Source organism: Berghia stephanieae, chromosome 15 (assembly GCF_034508935.2).
Source record: "Berghia stephanieae isolate SIO BIC M18660-M18661 chromosome 15, UCSD_Bste_1.3, whole genome shotgun sequence".
NCBI lineage: Eukaryota > Metazoa > Mollusca > Gastropoda > Nudibranchia > Aeolidiidae > Berghia > Berghia stephanieae.
The window spans coordinates 8,987,751-9,006,378 of NC_088374.1; the positions used below are offsets into that span (position 1 = coordinate 8,987,751).

An 18,628-nucleotide genomic window follows, 5' to 3' on the forward strand; every position below is an offset into this window, starting at 1 on the left:
CATCATCATCATCATCATCATCATCATCATCATCATCATCATCATCATCATCATCATCACCATCATCATCTTCTTCTTCTTCTTCTTCTTCTTCTTCTTCTTCTTCTTCTTCTTCTTCTTCTTCTACTTTTTCATCATCATCATCATCATCATCATCATCATCATCATCATCATCATCATCATCATCATCTTCTTCTTCTTCTTCTTCTTCTTCTTCTTCTTCTTTTTCTTCTTCTTTTTCATCTTCTTGTTTTTCATCTTTCAGCTTATCCCACATTTGCAGGGTTGCCAAAATGAATTCCACGTCTCCATGCATCTCGGTTAATAGCATCGTCTTTGTCCAGGCCCAGTTCTTTCATATCGTCTTTTACCTTATCCAACCATCTAGTCTTTGGGCGTCCCTTTTTTCCTCTTACCCGCCAATTGTAAGTCCAACACTGTCCTTCCCAACTACTCCCTCTCTCGTCTCTTTACATGTCCAAACTATTTCAATCTATCTTCTCTTATTTTATTGATACATTCTTCACTTCAGTCAACCTTTGAATTCGTTCATTTCTCACTTTATCATTTCATTTCTTGTCCAGCCAAGCGACCATCTCAACATCCTCATTTCCGCCACTTCAACTTCTTTATCTTGTTTCTTTGCTGTAACTGCTGTCTTTAGTCTATATAACATTGTTGGTCTGACAAAAGTTGTATATATTTTCCCCTTCAGCTTTGCGGAAATTCGTTTGTTAAACATAACTCCAGTTACCTCCCTCCTATTATTCCAGCCTGCTTGTATCCTCTTCTTAACCTCCAGCTCATTGCCCCCATCTCCATGTACAGTTGTTCCTTAATATTTGAATTGGTTTGTCTCTGGCACATCTTCTTTTCCTATCTTTATTGGTGGTCCTGCTCTTTGTTGTCCGATGCACAAATACTCTGTCTTCGATCTGCTTCCCCCCCCCCCCCCATTTTTCACCACCCGTCTCCAACGCTCTAGTTCATTTTCCGCCTCAGCTTTTGTATCTTTCAAAAGTACAACGTCATCCGCATACATAATGTTCCATGGTGCCTCTCGCCGAATGGGTTCATGGATATTTGAACATCCATTACTATTGAAAACAGCAGTCGGTTGAGAGCAGATCCCTGGTATAATCCAACTCTCACATTAAATGGATCAGTTGAGCGAACAGCTGTCCTTACTATTGTTTTGTTTCCTTTGCACAGATCTTGGATCACTTTTATATATTTCTCTGTTACCCCCTTTGCTCTTAGACAGTACCACATTTCTTCTATTGGTACTCTGTCATATGCTTTCTCCAGGTCATTGAACAGAATGAAATTCTCTTTGCTTTTCTCTACACTTCTCTGCGGTCACTTTTAAAGCAAATATAGCATCCGTTGTATTGTTACCAGCGACAAATTTAAACTGTTCTTTAATTATGTCTACATCTTTTCTAATCCTCTTATCGATTACTCTTTCCAATATCTTCATTGTATGGCTCATTAACTTGATGTCCCTATAATAGTTGCCACATTCTTGAACATCTCCTTTATTTTTGTTTAAGGGAATCAACGTACTTTTTGTCCATTCTTCTGGCATTTTCTCTTTCTATAAGATGTTGAATCACCCTTTATCTCCACATGATTTCCAGACTTCTGCTGGTATCTCGTCTGGTCGAACTGCTATGGAAACATTCTTCAACCAACCCAAAATATCGTCCATTACAACAATGTTAGTTCAAGCCCATAATTGCGTTTGGTTATCGGAACTGTAAATGTGTGCACCTCGCTTGAATCGGTAACATGTTTGGATGTTTTGTTTTTAAGATTTTAAGGGTTTTACACATTAAGGTCATATCAGCGCCAGTAAAAAGGAAGAAAATGGGATAGTAAAAAGTTTTAGAATTATAATTACAGCACCCAAGAAAAGGTAAGACAAAGGAGAATTGGTTCAAATTGGAAACAGATGTAGATTCCAAGAGCACACTATCAAAGTACTGAGTTTGAAATCACCTAAAAGTCTCATCCAGACACAAAGACAGGCTCCCCACCAAGACGAACACACTCAAATGTTCACAAATCATATATAATACGTAATCAAAACATAATACAGTGCATAACAGAGAGAAAGTTTTTAAGGAAAAAAAAAATCATCTCCCAAAACAAACTATACATTTGACTGTTTCCCTCCCAGCTAGGGTATCCGGCAAGGGCCCGGACAAAACCAAGTAATCTCATTCCAAGACAAATAGAGAAAGCAAGTTGGAAAACAGATATAGAGGGGTAGAAAACACAGTATGTACCTGCCCTGCTAAAAAAATAAAGTTGTTGTTTGTTTTCTGGTTTGTAAAAAGATAGAACAAAGTAATGAATAAGGATTTTGTCATGACCATCAAAATTGCCATATATGTGACCCCGCCTCTCAACACGGTATAATATAGGGATTGTCCCGGTGCTTTAAATTTAGATTAAAGCCAAACTGATAAAAAATATGAAATGTTGGCTTTTGTAGTTCTAAAATCAAGTAACCATTGTCCCTACTAATCCTTATTGGATAGTATGCGCTTGGCCAAGAAGCTCACAACATTGCCATCCGGAAGTATAACGGACCAACACCCAAAACTCTGTGTAACCATGAACTTTTATTGTCTGGATAATACAGTTAAGTGAGAATTACTCATAAACGTGGATGACCAAAAAAAAAAAAAAAAAAAAAAAAAAACAGTAACAAAGACCCGATTGACGTCAACATCATTCTATCTATAAACTCACTATAAGACTGGTCTTTTTGGCTGTAAATTGAATTTTCAGTATTTTAGTCTTTCCAACATATTACCGTTCTGAAGCGATGGGGCACAAATTATTTCATACCGACACGAAGAATCAAAGTTGACCAAGTTTTTATAACTTTTGAGACAAACCATCAAGGTTTGTTCTAGAGTTTTAAAAATGCTATCTCATATTGAAATATTGAATAATTAAACGCCTGACAAAAGATCCACGGTGAAAATACTATGTGAGGCTATGTGGTCTGGTGGTGTGACACTCGCTTTCGGTTCGGAAGGTCCTGGGTTCGAGCCTCGCTCGGCGCATAGTTGAGTCATCGGAGAAGTCTCTTTATTCACATTCTCTCACCGTACTCGGGTGTAAAATGAGTACATAGCCGTTAACAGCGTCGTCTCTGTCCGAAAATAAAATTGTAATATCGCCAACAGGCGTCATATCCCGTCCTACATGTTAAATGTTGCTGTTGGCCTGGGACCCCTTGTAAAGCGCTTTGAGCACGTTTAGTTGATATCGCATATTATAAAAGCTCAATTAAAAAATATTCTTATGCGGATGAACTATAATACCTTTCCACATAGTGAAACCTGTTCACAGTTTGAGAAATATCCAAGGTCACAATTGGATTCAGTAGTCTGATGTCACGCCGCCGGCAACGGCGGCCATCTTGGTTCTAAACAAAGAAAATCATTACTTTTTATTCTTCAAGCTTGCTAGAACTTTTCATCTGTCTTGTGACCAGAATGTGTAAAAGTCAAAACATGATCAAATTTATGGGGGTTTTTTCCTCTGGATACGCTTTTATGCTCGCCGGAGAAATATTTCATACTGCGTCCGCCATTGTTCCGATAGTTTAGAGCCAGTGTTGCTAAGTTACCATACGTCATTAGGAAAGAAGTTACGTTACGACTATTCAATCCTATTAACCAGTAGTCTTTTGACTAATCCAAACATGTAATTTTGTGACACACTTTCACACTTGCTCGGACAATCATAGTTTATTTATAAACAATAACGTGAAGGAATTCAACCTTTCTCTGATCATTGTTATTGTTTTTATACCGCCAAATGGGCGACTAGAAGTTATCACACGATTTTCTCGATCATCAAAGTTAAAGTTAACACACAGAGTTCTATGTCTGTTTTATAAATCAAGCGCTAAATAGGTGTATATTTTACTCAGACACATACCATCGATTGTAAAGCCTGTGTCGGTTACCGCTGTTTACCAACCACTGTCATTGTTTAGATTATGACGACTGTCCGAGAGGCGTGGTTATCTAAGTGTCAATTGGTCGTTTTGCTCAACATAACTCATAACAAAGCAGTGTGTTTACATAATTTATCGAGAAATGTCAAATCGTTGTACAGCAACAAATCATGTGATCGATGACTAGGACGGACGAAAAAAAGAATATAGATGGCTCCCATTGAAAGAGATGCTACTCCGGGAGCTTACGGAATTTTTCCCTTTGTTTTATATTAAATTAGTATCGGAGTAGTTTTTGATGTCGAATTCTATATCGTTTTCCACATTTTAATATCACCTCATTCAGGGCTATGTGGCCCTGTGGTTTGAAACTCATCTTTGGATCGGAGGGTCCTGGGTTCGAGTCCCGCTCTGAGCAGCGTATAGTTGAGTCCTTGGAAAAGGTTCTGTTTACTCTCATTCTTCCACCGTATACAGGGTAAAATGAGTACCTGGCCGTTAACAGCGGTGTTCTCTGTCCCAAAAAAAAAGGATTTGTAATATCGCCTAATAGGCGGCGTGTCTTTTTCCTAATAGGCTTCAACAGTCGTGACGTCACTCCCCTCATAATGACGCGCAGTAAAATACTTCACGATCACAGGCTTCAGGCAGCCCTACCTTTTTCTACTTGACGCACAGTAACTAACTTAGTAACTGGTTCTAAACTATCGGAACAATAGCGGACGCCCTTATGAAATACTTCTCCGACGAGCATGAAAATGTATCCAGAGGAGAAAAACATTATAAATCTGATATCATGTTTTGACTTTTATACATTCTGATCACATGATATGTGAAAAAGTTCTAGCCAGCATGAAGAATGGATAGTACCGACTTTCTTTGTTTAGAACCAAGCTACTGGTTGCTGGGCGGGCGTGGCATCAGACTATTGAATCCTATTTGTTATAAGTTGTTGTCGTCTCGGAAATGCAGATAGTGATAGTTGGAATGTAGTACAGTGGAATAACTCTATATCAAAGGATTTAAAGAACTGAACAAGTGTCTATGAAGTGTGCCAGACAAAGCAGGAAAGATAGAAAGTAAGTAAGTAAGGGGAGGCCTTCCGAAAGATCTCACATCCCAGTATTCTTTTTTTTTTTAAATAATGTTCTAGTAGGGGGTTTGGGAGGTGGGAAACTCTTGGGAGGCCTTCCGAAAGCTCCTACATCCCCAACATTTTTTCTTTTTTTATAATGTTCTAGTAGGGGGTTCGGAAGGGGGAGACTTTAAAAAAAAGTTTACCCCCTCCTAAACCCTCTACTAGAACATTATAATAATAAAAGAATACTGGGGATGAAGGAGCTTTCGGTAGGCCTCCCGAACTTTTAAAATAATGTTCTAGTAGGATGTGTGGGAGGAGACTTTTAAACCCCCCCCCAACCTCCCAAACCTCCTACTTGAACATTATAAACAAAAAGAATACTGGGGATGTAGGAGCTTTCGGAAGGCCTCCCTTAACCCTCTCCTTACCAGACATTTTCAAGATTTTCCCCAAAACTTCACACCCAACTAACACAAAATAGATTGTTTATCACGCAGACATAATAGTAGTACAATTCTTGCGATACATAGTTTCTTTAGCAAAACATGCTCTACAATACACTGTTCCTTTTCTTTAAATTTTATGATGTACAAAAGAAATTTGAATATGAAAAATGTTGGTTGTATCGTAACGAATGTGACGATTTTCCTACAGTTGGTATGGAGAGGATTAAGTACGTACGACGAGAAAACTCCGTAAGGAGAGAGTTAAATAAATAAGATGAATATGGACGTGTTTTAAAGCGATTTGTTTCGATTGACCCAACGGTTAAATCCTTTGAAAACAACAAATTAAGAAATTAAGAAGCAAGCACCGGTGTAAGACAAAGATCTGAACAAAGATGTATGAAAGGTCCCAGACAAAGCAAGAAAGAAAAATAGAAGATAGGTGAGGCCTTCCGAAAGCTCCTACATCCCCAGTATTCTTTGTTTTTTTATAATGATCTAGTAGGGGGTTTGAGAGGGGGGAGACTTTATTTTTTTTTAAGTTTCCCACCTCCGAAACCCCCTACGTCAGCATTATAAAAAAGGGTACTACCGCAAACTCGGGGACCCAAAAAATTTTGGGGGTTTGGGAGGGGGGAAACTTTTTTTAAAAGTCTTCTAGTAGGGGGTTTGGGAGGGGAGAGACTTAAAAAAAAAGTTCCCCCCCCCTCTCAAATCCCCAAAACTAATTTTTTCAAAAAAGTCCCCCCCCCTCCCAAAACCCCAAATTATTTGGGTCCCCGAGTTTGCGGTAGTACCAAAAATAGAATATTGGGGATGTAGGAGCTTTCGGAAGGCTTCCCGAACATAGAAAAAAAAAACATCCCAAAAAATCAGTCTTACATCGACTAGGGGTTTGTATCACTTTTCCATCAAAACTTGTCTTACCGTAACATATTTTTTGTGTGTTATACCACTGTAAAGCGTTTAGAGCTCGTGACAACGGGGTAAAGCTCTAGACAGACAGACACTTACCCTATGAAAGTCTTGACCAAAGTCGTATGTCGTGTAAGTGATTTGTGTTGCTTTGTTGTTGAGCAAAGACAACAAAAATATATGACGTCATTTGTATACATATTTTAGAATTAAATTTTTCTTTTCATTTCGGTTACGGTAGAAACTAATGCCCACCCGACCCCCGAATTATAAAATGTTCAAAAGTTTAATTTTAGGCAATTGCCAATATAACTCATACAAGAATGAAAATATTTTTATCATCAAATCAAGTTAGTAAAATCAATAATAAAGCAAGGTAAACAATGATAATAACAATGAATGACGCCCGCCTGTATTACTGTAGTCTTTTCAGTGTTTGGCTATGTGGTCTAGTGGTCTGTCGTAATGAACAAAAATGATAATGACAGGTTAAAAAAAGAACAGAATATCCAATTGTGACCCATCGTATCGAATCGGTATTATGTCGGGATCCACTAGGTAAGGGAAATTGAATTCATAGCCACAAATATCCAACTGTACGTTATGCTGGAGTATAAATACTATTTCTTGCATTGCAAAATATTCTAAGCTCCAATTTCTCATCAATCTATCTCTAAATTCACTTTTTGGGGTCAGAATCATCCCGACATAATACCGTTTTGAGACGGAGGGTCACAATTAGGAATGTTTCGGGTTCAAACACATTCTCCAGCCTCGCTCGCGCATAGTTGTGTCCTTGCAAAAGGCTTTTTACTCACATTCTCTAACCGTACTCAGTTTAACGACACTGTCTCTGTCCGAAATATAAAATAAATGTAATATCGCCTAATAGGCGACATTCCTGTCCTAAATGTAAAGCGTCCATTGCTGTTGACCAGGGATCCCTTATAAAGCTTTTTGAGAAAGTTTAGTAGGTAATGCCCTATATAAAATTTCAATTTCTACATAAAAGCTCAACTTCATTGCATGAAGTTTTCATCTACCAAAAATGAAAAATTAAAAATAATAAAATAAAATTCCCTTTATTCACCTCATATGGGAAATTTGTCTTTAGGGTATACTCCAAGGGAAGACTGGAAGTAACTCAGGCGTCATCCGCAGTGCAGCGCCGCAAATTTAGCTAAGGCGAGGTGACTTACTTGCTCAAGGCCGCACAGCGGAGCGGCGAGTCATCGAACTCGGTACCTTTCAGGTATGACGCAAAGACCATACCGATGAGCCACGTTGCCCTATCTTTAGTTTTCACTGTTAATTAAATCAGTTTAGTGTGAATCAAAATACAAAAGCCAATAACAATTGTGTCCATAGTTTATTTCAACCAGGTATAGATAACAGACTCTTGGACCAGTTCTGTCGACAGTACAACGAGTATTTAGAATTTTAGTTTTACCTGAAAAAAGGGAGATAATAGAGAAAAAAAAAGAAGTTTGGTTGTGATTCTTGTTAAGTTATTTATCTACTCTATCATCATTACCACCATTGCCTTTTTCACCCTGGGTCAGGGAATAGGTCATCTACCAAAAATGAAATAGAAAAAAAAAATTCCCTTTATTCATCTCATAGGGGAAATTTGTCTCTAGGGTATACCTATTCCAAGGGAAGACTGGAAATAACTCTGGCGTCATCTCCAGTGCAGCGCTGCAAATTGAGCTAAGGCAAGGTGACTTACTTGCTCAAGGGCGCACATTTTAGTGGCGGGTGATCGAACTCGGTACCTTTCGGGTATGACGCAAAGACCATACCGCTGAGCCACGTTGCCCTATCTTTAGTTTTCACTGTTAATTAAATCAGTTTAGTGTGAATCAAAATACAAAAGCCAATAACAATTGTGTCCATAGTTTATTTCAACCAGGTATGGGGACCATTTATGTCCACAGTTAACGAGTCTTTGGAATTGTAGTTTTACCTGTAAAGAAAGGGAGAAAATAGAGAGAAGAAAAGTTTAGTCGTGCTTCTTCTTAAGTTATTTGTTCTATTTAATCTAAAAAATAAAACAAAACATTAACAACCCCCCCCCCAAAAAAAAAAAAAAAAAAAAAAAAAAAAAAAAAAAAACCAAAAAAAAAAAAAAATACCAAAAAAACAAAAAACAAAAACAAACAGTACTCAGGAGTTTCTCACCCAAAATGTAATAGGAACAAAAGTAATGAGGTCACAGATTCTACTTTTCTGGTTCCTAAATCATTGGAAGTATGTATGTAACCAGTCCTGTGATGTACCAAAATAATGAATAGGTCGAATACTGCATCGAACGGTTACGTAACCGTTTTAGTAGCAGATTGTATAGGCAGATACTAAGAATTAGAATGTGGTTATGGAGTTTAGTGGTACAACAGTCGCTTTTGGATCAGAAGGTCCTGTGTTCGAGCCTTGCTCGGCGCATAATTGAGTCCTTGGAGAAAAAAAAACAAACTCTTTACTCACATTCTCTCACTGTACTCAGTTATAAAATGAGCACCTGGCCGTTTACAGCGCTGTCTATGTCCGAAAATCAATGTAATATCGCTTAACAGGCGTCACATCCATTCCTACATGTTAAGCGTTGCCAACGCCAGGGACCAATTGAAGAGCGCTTAAAGTACGTTAAGTGGATATTGCGCTATATAAAAGCTCAAATAAAAATATCAGATTCCAATAATTACGGTATGCAAAAGAGCAAGGTTGGGTGATCTTTATTGGCGACTAGCTGACATACAGAGAAGTGATAAGACATGGAACGAGTTTTAAAAAATAGGTTAGCTCAGGATAGAGAAGGATGGAATTTGTTTGTCTGTGGTCTATGCCCTGACCCAGGGTGAAAAAGGCAATGATGATGATGATGATAGAGAAGGACGGAAACTGTGGTCTAGACCCTGACCCAGAGTGAAAAAGGCATTGATGATGATGATAATAGAGAAGGACGGAAACTGTTTGTCTGAAGTCTATAACCTGACCCTGGGTGAAAAAGGCATTGGTGATGATGATGATGATAGAGAAGGACGGAAACTGTGGTCTAGACCCTGACCCAGAGTGAAAAAGGCATTGATGATGATGATGATAGAGAAGGACGGGAACTGTTTGTATGTGGCATACACCCTGACCCTGGGTGAAAAAGGCATTGGTGATGATGATGATATTATATCTAGACTAGAAAATACGATTCTATCAGTCTTAAACAAGACAGTCATTTACACAATGTGCGGCTATGTTGCCTAGTGGTATGACACTCGCTTTCGGATCGGAAGGTCCTGGGTTCGAGCCTAGCTCGGCGCATAGTTGAGTCCTTGGAAAAGGCTCTTTACTCATATTTTCTCACCGTACTCAGGTGTAAAATGAATACCTGGCCGTTAACAGCGTTGCTATGTCCCAATGAAAAATGTATTATCGATTAACTGGCGTCATGTCCCGTCCTAATTGTTAAATATTGCTGTTGGCCAGGGGCCCCTTGTAAAGCGCTTTGAGCACGATTAGTGGCTATTGCGCTATATAAAAGCTCATTATTTTCTTTTAATGTATGTAGTCTGTGGCCAAGGAGAGTTTTACACTTCAAATGAGATTAGAACCAGGGTTTGGACATGCCACATTTCTCCTCTCTACTCTTATAATTTAAACCACTCCGACACTATAGTATGCGCTTGGCTAAGAAGCTCACAACATTGCCATCCGGAAGTATAATGGACCAACACACAAAACTATGTGTAACCTTAAACGTTTAAAATAATAATAATAATAATGATAATAATAATAATTAATAAAAATAATAAATAATAATAATAATAATAATAATATAATAATAATGAAATAATAATAATACAATAATAATAATAATAATAATAATAATAATAATAATAATAATAATAATAATAATAATAATATGATAATAATAAATGATAATAATAATAATAATAATAATAATAAATAATAATAATAATAATAATAATAATAATAATAATAATAATATAATAATAATAATAATAATAATAATAATAATAATAATAATAATAATAATAATAATAATAATAATAATTAGGTAGGCATCCTTCCGTCTCGAGAGACGATGGTTTGCGCCCTGTATGACTTTAGTCTCATCAGTCTTGTTGAGAGCAACGACGGGTGTGACTCAGCAGACCAATCCTTGCATGGCAGTCTCTACCGCAGTTGTTGCACACATAGTTTGACTGTGCGTTTGGTATTTGGATCTGCTGCCTCTCTTTCCTCCTTGCTCTCCTCTCCTTAAACTTCGTCTTTCTCCTCTCCTCACCTCTCTTCACTCCCTCCATCACCGCATATCTCCAGCCGCTGTGGTCGTCAGCAAGCGACTCCCAGGTGTTTGAGTCGATGCCTGTCAATTTCATGTCTCGTTTGCAGACATCATAGAAGCGCAGAGCTGGACGGCCAGTTGGTCGCCGTCCAGAAGCTAGTTCACCGTACATGATGTCTTTGGGTATGCGTCCATTGTCCATCCTGTGTACGTGACCAAGCCATCGCAAACGTCGCTGGCAGAGCATGAGATGCATACTGAGGGAGTTAGCTCTTTCTAGCACTGCATTGTTAGTGAGTCTGTCCTGCCACCTGATGCCGAGAATTCGTCGTAGACAGCGAATGTGGAAGTTTTCCAGGTGGTTCTCCTGTCTGGCATATGTTGTCCAGGATTCACTGCCATACAGTAGGCTACTGAGTACACATGCCTGGTATACTCTGAGTTTGGTGTTCAAAGTGAGTTGGTTGTTGGTCCACACTCTCTTGCTCAGTTGTGCCATGACAGCGGCAGCTTTGGCGATGCGCTTGTCTAATTCTGCATCAAGTGAGAGGTTGCTGGTGATGGTTGTGCCCAGGTATGTGAAGTGATCAGTGACTTCTAGCTCCTCGTTGTCAATGTAAATTGCTGGTACATTACATTTGTTTTCTTGATGCTGATCGTCAGCCCGAATTCCCTGCATGCGTGGGAAAACCTGTCCATCAGCCGCTGAAGGTCTTCCTCGTTATGCGCGCATAGAGCTGCATCATCTGCAAATAGCATTTCCCTTATGAGGACTGTGCGGACCTTGGTCTTTGCTCTCAGCCGTGCCAGATTGAACAGCTTCCCATCACTTCTGGTGTGTAAGTGGACTCCTTCTGGGGACTCTTTGAATGCGAACTTCAGCAGTAAGGAGAAAAATATACCAAACAAAGTCGGTGCGAGGACACAGCCTTGTTTCACGCCGCTGCGCATGGGGAAGGGTTCAGAGGCTCCACCGTCGTAGCTAATGGTGCCCTTCATGTCGTCGTGGAAGGAGGCAATGATGCTAAGCTGCTGAGGAGGACAGCCAATCTTCTTTAGCAGCTGGAAAAGGCCCTTCCTGCTAACAAGGTCAAATGCCTTTGTCAGGTCAATAAATGCAATGTAGAGGGGCATCTGCTGTTCTCTGCATTTCTCCTGAAGTTGACGTACTGAGAAGATCATGTCCACTGTCGACCTCTTGGCTCTGAAGCCACACTGCGACTCTGGGTAGATACGTTCGGCGAGGACTTGCAGTCGAGCGAGGACAACGCGCGCAAAGACTTTACCCACAATGCTCAGTAGAGAGATTCCCCTATAGTTATTACAGTCGCTACGGTCTCCCTTGTTTTTGTAGAGGGTGATAATCTTGGCATATCCTGGGGTACCTTGCCTTCTCTCCAGCAAAGACACAGGAGTTTATGTAGTGGTTCCAAGAGGGCTGGCTTTCCACATTTGATGATTTCGGGTGGAATGCTGTCGTCACCGGGTGCTCTGCCACAGGCCAGAGCATCGATTGCTTTGCTGAGCTCCTCCATGATTGGTTCTGCGTCTAGTTCTTCCAGTACTGGCAGTTCTTCAATTGCGTCTAACGCTTTTTGGGTGACAGTGTTTTCTCTGGCGTAGAGTTCCAAGTAGTGCTCTACCCATCTACCCATCTGCTTGTCCTTGTCAGTGATGGCTTCCCCTGTCTTGGATTTAATAGGTGCAGTTTTCTTTGTAGATTTGCCTGTCGCCTGTTTGATGCCCTCATACACGGCCCTTATGTTGCCGCTTTCAGACGCTTGCTGGATGTTGTCCGATAACTGAAGCCAGTAGTCATTGGCGCAACGTCGTGCTGTTTGCTGTGCTTTGCTGCGTGCAGCTCGCAGCGCCTGCAGGTTCCTCTGACTCGGTTTATGTTTATAGCTGACAAGTGCGCTGCGCTTGGCATCAATGACTGGCTCCATCTCAGTAATTCTGGCTTCAAACCAATCATTGCTCTTGCGCTCCTTTTTGCCGTATGTCAGTACTGCAGTGCTGTAAATGGCGTTTCTAAGAGAGTTCCAGCTGTCCTGTGCGTTTTGTTCTGCTTCTCTATGAGCTGTGTTGAGATTCTTCTCAAGTTGCTCGTTGAACTCTATATTCTTTTCCCGGTAAGCTGCCTTGCTGATGTTGATCCTGGGCTGGCCCTTTCTCTTTGAGTGATGAAGTTTCTTTGGTGTCAGTTTCACCCTTGTGGCAACCAAAGAGTGATCAGTGTCGCAATCAGCGCTTTGATAGGACCTGGTGTTACAAACATTGTTAAGAGAATCGCGCTTAGTAATGATCATGTCCAGCTGATGCCAGTGTTTTGACCTTGGATGTCTCCATGACACCTTGTGACATGCCTTGTTCTGAAAATAGGTGTTCGTCACGCATAGTTTGCGATAGCAGCAGAGTTCAAGAAGCCTCTGACCATTTTCATTCATCTTTCCTATGCCGTGGTGCCCCAAAACGGTTGGCCATGATTCTTTGTCAGCACCAACTCGCGCGTTGAAGTCGCCAAGAAGGTAGATGTGCTCCACTTCTGGGATATTGTTGACAATGGCGTCTAATGACTCATAGAATTGGTCCTTTACTTCAACCGAAGCTTGCAGTGTTGGGGCGTAGACGCAAACAAGGTTCACCGAGCCCTGCATGGATGACAGGCGCAGCTTTAAAATTCTCTCTGTGCCGTCTGTTGGCGGTTCGATCATAGGAAGCAATGTATGGCGTACTGCAAATCCAACACCGTGCTCCCTCACGTCTTCTGTGCCTTTTCCTTGCCAGAAGTATGTAAAGTGTTTCTCCTTCAGGGATCCCCTCTCTGGGAGTCGCGTTTCCTGCAAGGCTGCTATGTCGATGTTCAATCTGTTAAGTTCACGATCAATTACTGCTGTTTTTCGAACATCGTCCATGGCCTGAAGGTCATCTGTCAGTCCTGAGCGCATAGTTCTTACATTCCAGCTTGCTAATCGATGAGCTGGGGACTTCGTGTTCTTTTTCATTTGCTTGCCTGGTACACAGTTTAACGATCCACTTGTCAAGCTTGCAAGCTCTAAGCTCCAGGCACCCTCTGAAGCAGGCAGATCGTGGCGGGTCAACACCTTTCTGGCTGGGGGCTGCCCAGCTTGGGGCGGGCGGTAGCTGACCAGTAGGATTACGATGATCCCTCCCACCGTCGAAGACAACCCGTAGCGTCCAACTCTACGCCAATCGAGCAAGGACTTATCACTCGTAGACTGCTGTCTTCCGTGTTGTTACTCTTCACCGGTGAAGGTGAGACTGGAGTGTCCTCTCCAGGGCGCGGCCTGGGCAGAGTATGTGGAGATCCTGGGCTGCCAGTAACCAGAACCTCCCTCTCTTCCTCCCTGGTGTGGTCCAAAGGATAATAATAATAATAATAATAATAATAATAATAATAATAATAATAATAATAATAATAATAATAATAATAATAATAATAATAATAATAATAATAATAATAATAATAATAGATCTTTATTGTCCATAAATATGACAATTTGTCATTTAGTTACACTTGTTAGAACGGTATATAATATAGTCTGGATAATACAGTTTAGTGAGAATTACTCATAAACATGGATGGCAAAAAAATCAATAACAGAGGCCTGAGTGACGTCATCTTCGTTCTATATATAGAATTTACTGAAACTGGATAACCCAAAGCATTAACTGTTAACGTTATTTTGTTGTTGTTGTTGTTGCGCATGCGTATAACTCCGCTATGATCGGATTACAAAATGATGTAACAAGCATACATTGACATTCGATAAGGATTGAAGTCATTAATATAATTATGAAAGTCAATAACATAATTATGAAAGTCAATAATATAATTATGAAAGTTTATAATATAATTATGAAAGTCAATAATAGACTTATGACAGTCAATAATATAATTATGAAAGTCAATAATATAATTATGAAAGTCAATAATATAATTATGAAAGTCAATAATATAATTATGAAAGTCAATAATATAATTATGTAAGTTAATAATAGAATTATGAAAGTCAATAATATAATTATGAAAGTCAATAATAGAATTATGAAAGTCAATAATATAATTATGTAAGTTAATAATAGAATTATGAAAGTCAATAATATAATTATGAAAGTCAATAATATGATTATGAAAGTCAATAATATAATTATGAAAGTCAATTATAGAATTATGAAAGTCAATAATATAATTATGTAAGTCAGTTATAGAATTATGAAAGTCAATAATATAATTATGAAAGTCAATAATATAATTATGTAAGTCAATAATATGATTATGAAAGTCAGTAATATAAATATGAAAGTCAATTATACAATTTTGAAAGTCAATAATATAATTATGAAAGTCAATTATAGAATTATGAAAGTCAATAATATAATTATGAAAGTCAATAATATAATTATGAAAGTCAATAATATAATTATGTAAGTCAACAATATAATTATGTAAGTCAATAATATAATTATGTAAGTCAATAATAGAATTATGAAAGTCAATAATATAATTATGAAAGTCAATAATATAATTATGTAAGTCAATAATATGATTATGAAAGTCAATAATATAATTATGAAAGTCAATTATAGAATTATGAAAGTCAATAATATAATTATGTAAGTCAATAATAGAATTATGAAAGTCAATAATATAATTATGAAAGTCAATAATATAATTATGTAAGTCAATAATATGATTATGAAAGTCAGTAATATAATTATGAAAGTCAATTATACAATTTTGAAAGTCAATAATATAATGATGAAAGTCAATTATAGAATTATGAAAGTCAATAATATAATTATGTAAGTTAATAATATAATTATGAAAGTCAATAATATAATTATGTAAGTCAATAATATAAATGTGTAAGTCAATTATATAATTATGAAAGTCAATAATAGAATTATGAAAGTCAATAATATAATTATGAAAGACAATAATAGAATTATGAAAGTCAATAATATAATTATGTAAGTCAATAATATAAATATGTAAGACAATAATATAATTATGAAAGTCAATAAAATAATTATGTAAGTCAATAATATAAATATGTAAGTCAATAATATAATTATGAAAGCCCCCACCGCTGCCGGGGAGTGGTATGACACTCGCTTTCGGATCGGAAGGTTCTGGGCTCGAGCCTCGCTCGGCGCATAGTTGAGTCCTTGAAAAGGGTTCTTTACTCACATTCTCTCACCGTACTCAGGTGAAAAACGAGTACCTGGCAATTAACAGCGTTGTCTCTGTCCGAAAATAATGTAATATCGCCTAACAGGCGTCATTTCATATCTTGTTCTACATGTTACGTGTTGCTGTTGATCAGGGACCCCTTGTAAAGCTCTTTGAGCACGTTTAGTGGATATTGCGCTATATAAAAGCTCAAGTTAATTTTGTGGTAAAATTTTTTTAAAAAATGATATCAACTGACAGCCGGGCGCGGCACGGCACAGGACAGAGACCATTGAGTTCATCAATAGGACTCTATGGAGCAAGGGGCATAAGCGCGGCTCGACGGTACGGTCTTTGCTTCGTACCCAGAAGGTACCGAGTTCGATCACCCGTCGCTGCGCTGTGTGGCTTGAGCAAGTCACTTCGCCTTGCCTCAATTTGCGGCGCTGCACTGCGGCTGACGCCTGGGTTTTTCCAATATTCCCTTGGAATAGACCCAAGAGAAAAATCCCCTATGGGTTGAATAAAGAGAATTTTATTTTATTTTATTTTTATTTTAAGTCCCAGAAAATGAATGCTAAAATGATAAATATATAAATAATTCTCATTCTTTACACAAAATGTTAAAAAACACCGAGGCTTTGCTATCGGATGACATAAGAGCGAAAGGCTAAAATAAAACTGTCAACGTGTACAATATGGTTGATATTCATACGTGACGAATCTTCGACCAGTATTTGTAGCAGAGTATTTTTTTTTGGGGGGGGGGGGTTACCTAGTGGTAAAAGATAATGGCCATGAAGTAGGGGTGTTACAAGATAACAAGCTTCTCCAACAGTTTTCTCTAAGTGGTCATATTATTATCATAGTTATTTTTAGATATCTCTTACTCTTATGTCATGCCCAAGTTTGTTTCCCTAGCTGAATGACTCTGTTATCTGGTTAAAGAGTTGTACTATTGAGAAGAAAACAAAGCAGGTTTGATCACATGAACTTAGCTACTTGTAACTATATTTAATGACATGTCCAAGTTTGTTTTCCTATCTCATAGACACTGTTATCTGGTTATAGAGTTGTTTTATCGGGAAAGAAGCAAAGAGTGTTTGATCATAATAATTATCATAGCTACTTGTAACTATCTTGTATGACGTCTCCAAGTTGTGTTTTCCAAGCTCAATAGACAATGATAATATCTGGTTATAGAGTCGGTTTAACGGGAAAATAACAAAGCGTGTTAATGGTCGGATCGATTACAAAAACGGATTCTGATTTTCGTGAAAGTTAAATGTGTCAATTTGAATGAGTAATCATTCGTAACGTACCTCTCATGCGTCACTTTATCCAGATTGTGTTTCAAACCGAAATGTTTATAAACGATAGACACTGATCTGTCTTACTCATATTTAGAAATTTGGCAATAAAATTCGCCCTTCAAATATCGATCGATTTAAATGACCCTTGTCTTGACAAAAACTCTCAAACCTGGGACTTCGCAAAATCTCAGGTTTGAGAGTTTTTGTCAAAGTGAGGGTCATGTAAATCGTAAATATGGGTTTTTCCAGAGTACGGAAGTGATAAGGTACACACATTGGACAAGCTGTATCAAGTAAGACTCATCAATTCAAATCGGTCGTATGTTGGGTTGGAGCAGTTTTAAAATTGGGATTATTAATGGGGTTTGTTTAGTTAAAATACTCAAAACATTAGCCAGTCGGAAATTACATACACAACTAACTGTAACCTTAAACGATCAATGTCTGCTTGAGAGAATTGAATGAGAACCAATCATAAAAAGACTCTCTAAGAACAACAACAATGAGATGAGAGACGTTTTCTTAATAAAATTAAATTGAACAGAAATATATATTTTTTAGCATTTGTTACTTTAAGAATTTATGTTCATTTCCTTCAGTAAACAAGTCAATCTGAACTCTAGCCTTATTCTTTTATTGAAAAAAGTCAATAATTAGTACAGCCTAATAAGCTGCCTACTTCAAATGCAAAACAAATGTATTTTCCAGGGGAAAAAATCAAAAGGTCACGATAAATAGCATAACAAACAATTATTTGCCCTCAGCATAATCAACATTTCCTCCAAAATTCTTTTTCTCATCATTCTTAGGGCATAGGGGAAAGACAATTCCACAATGGGTGGCAGCCAGTCGTCGTCGGTCGTAAAGTTGTTTAACGACACGCTCACTGCATCTGTGGGGCCTTGCTACTTGCCCAACATCTACCCATTGTGATAACGAGCCAGAAACTGCCGAGCGTCTAGTTGAATAGCGCGTTGTGACGAAACGTTTGGGCGTGTTTGCGACTGTGCACGAGTGCGGTAATGGGTTTGCGTCCTGGATTGATCGTCATAATAATATAGTAGTATGAGCACCATTTACAAAGATGCTATCTAGGCTGGAATGTCCTTAGTTTGAGCATAATACATTCCTTGGAAAATGCACTTTACTCTCATAAGCGAAAACGATTACTAAAATATATTCTTTTTTTAAGTAGGCATTCAGGGTTGTTGGAGATTATCCCGGTTTCTATAGCAATTATCCCGGTGTTTATAGTGTAAACAGAAAATAGCAATTGATTAATGTCCTTTGGATAGGACATAGCAAAGTACTTTCGCAAAATTTACCAGACTCAGCTACCCATTCACTGCTGTATGGACAGTATGGTCAGAAACAAATTTCGACTGCATCCGGGA

The 18,628-nt window shown here is 38.3% G+C and overlaps 2 protein-coding genes across 7 annotated transcripts in view; both read right to left on the bottom strand.

The window, feature by feature from the left end:
* LOC144960460 (uncharacterized) overlaps positions 1 to 6,581 on the bottom strand; it is a 20,767-nt gene extending 14,186 nt beyond the window's left edge. For 2 of the 6 annotated variants that reach the window (XM_078893570.1, XM_078893566.1), the window contains exon 1: positions 6,437 to 6,538. The gene's annotated coding sequence lies outside the window, so the exon portion shown is untranslated. Of the gene's footprint in view, positions 1 to 6,391 lie in introns of all 6 variants that reach the window. The other 4 variants (XM_078893571.1, XM_078893567.1, XM_078893568.1 and 1 more) reach the window with 3 other exon arrangements.
* On the bottom strand, positions 4,918 to 18,162 carry LOC144960347 (uncharacterized). The gene is made up of 4 exons (XM_078893431.1): positions 18,122 to 18,162; positions 12,451 to 13,928; positions 7,624 to 7,729; positions 4,918 to 4,990 (listed from the first exon to the last, which is right to left on the bottom strand). Exons 1-4 carry the CDS (start codon positions 18,160 to 18,162, stop codon positions 4,918 to 4,920), a joined length of 1,698 nt encoding a protein of 565 aa, XP_078749557.1.
* Positions 18,163 to 18,628: the final 466 nt, after the last annotated feature.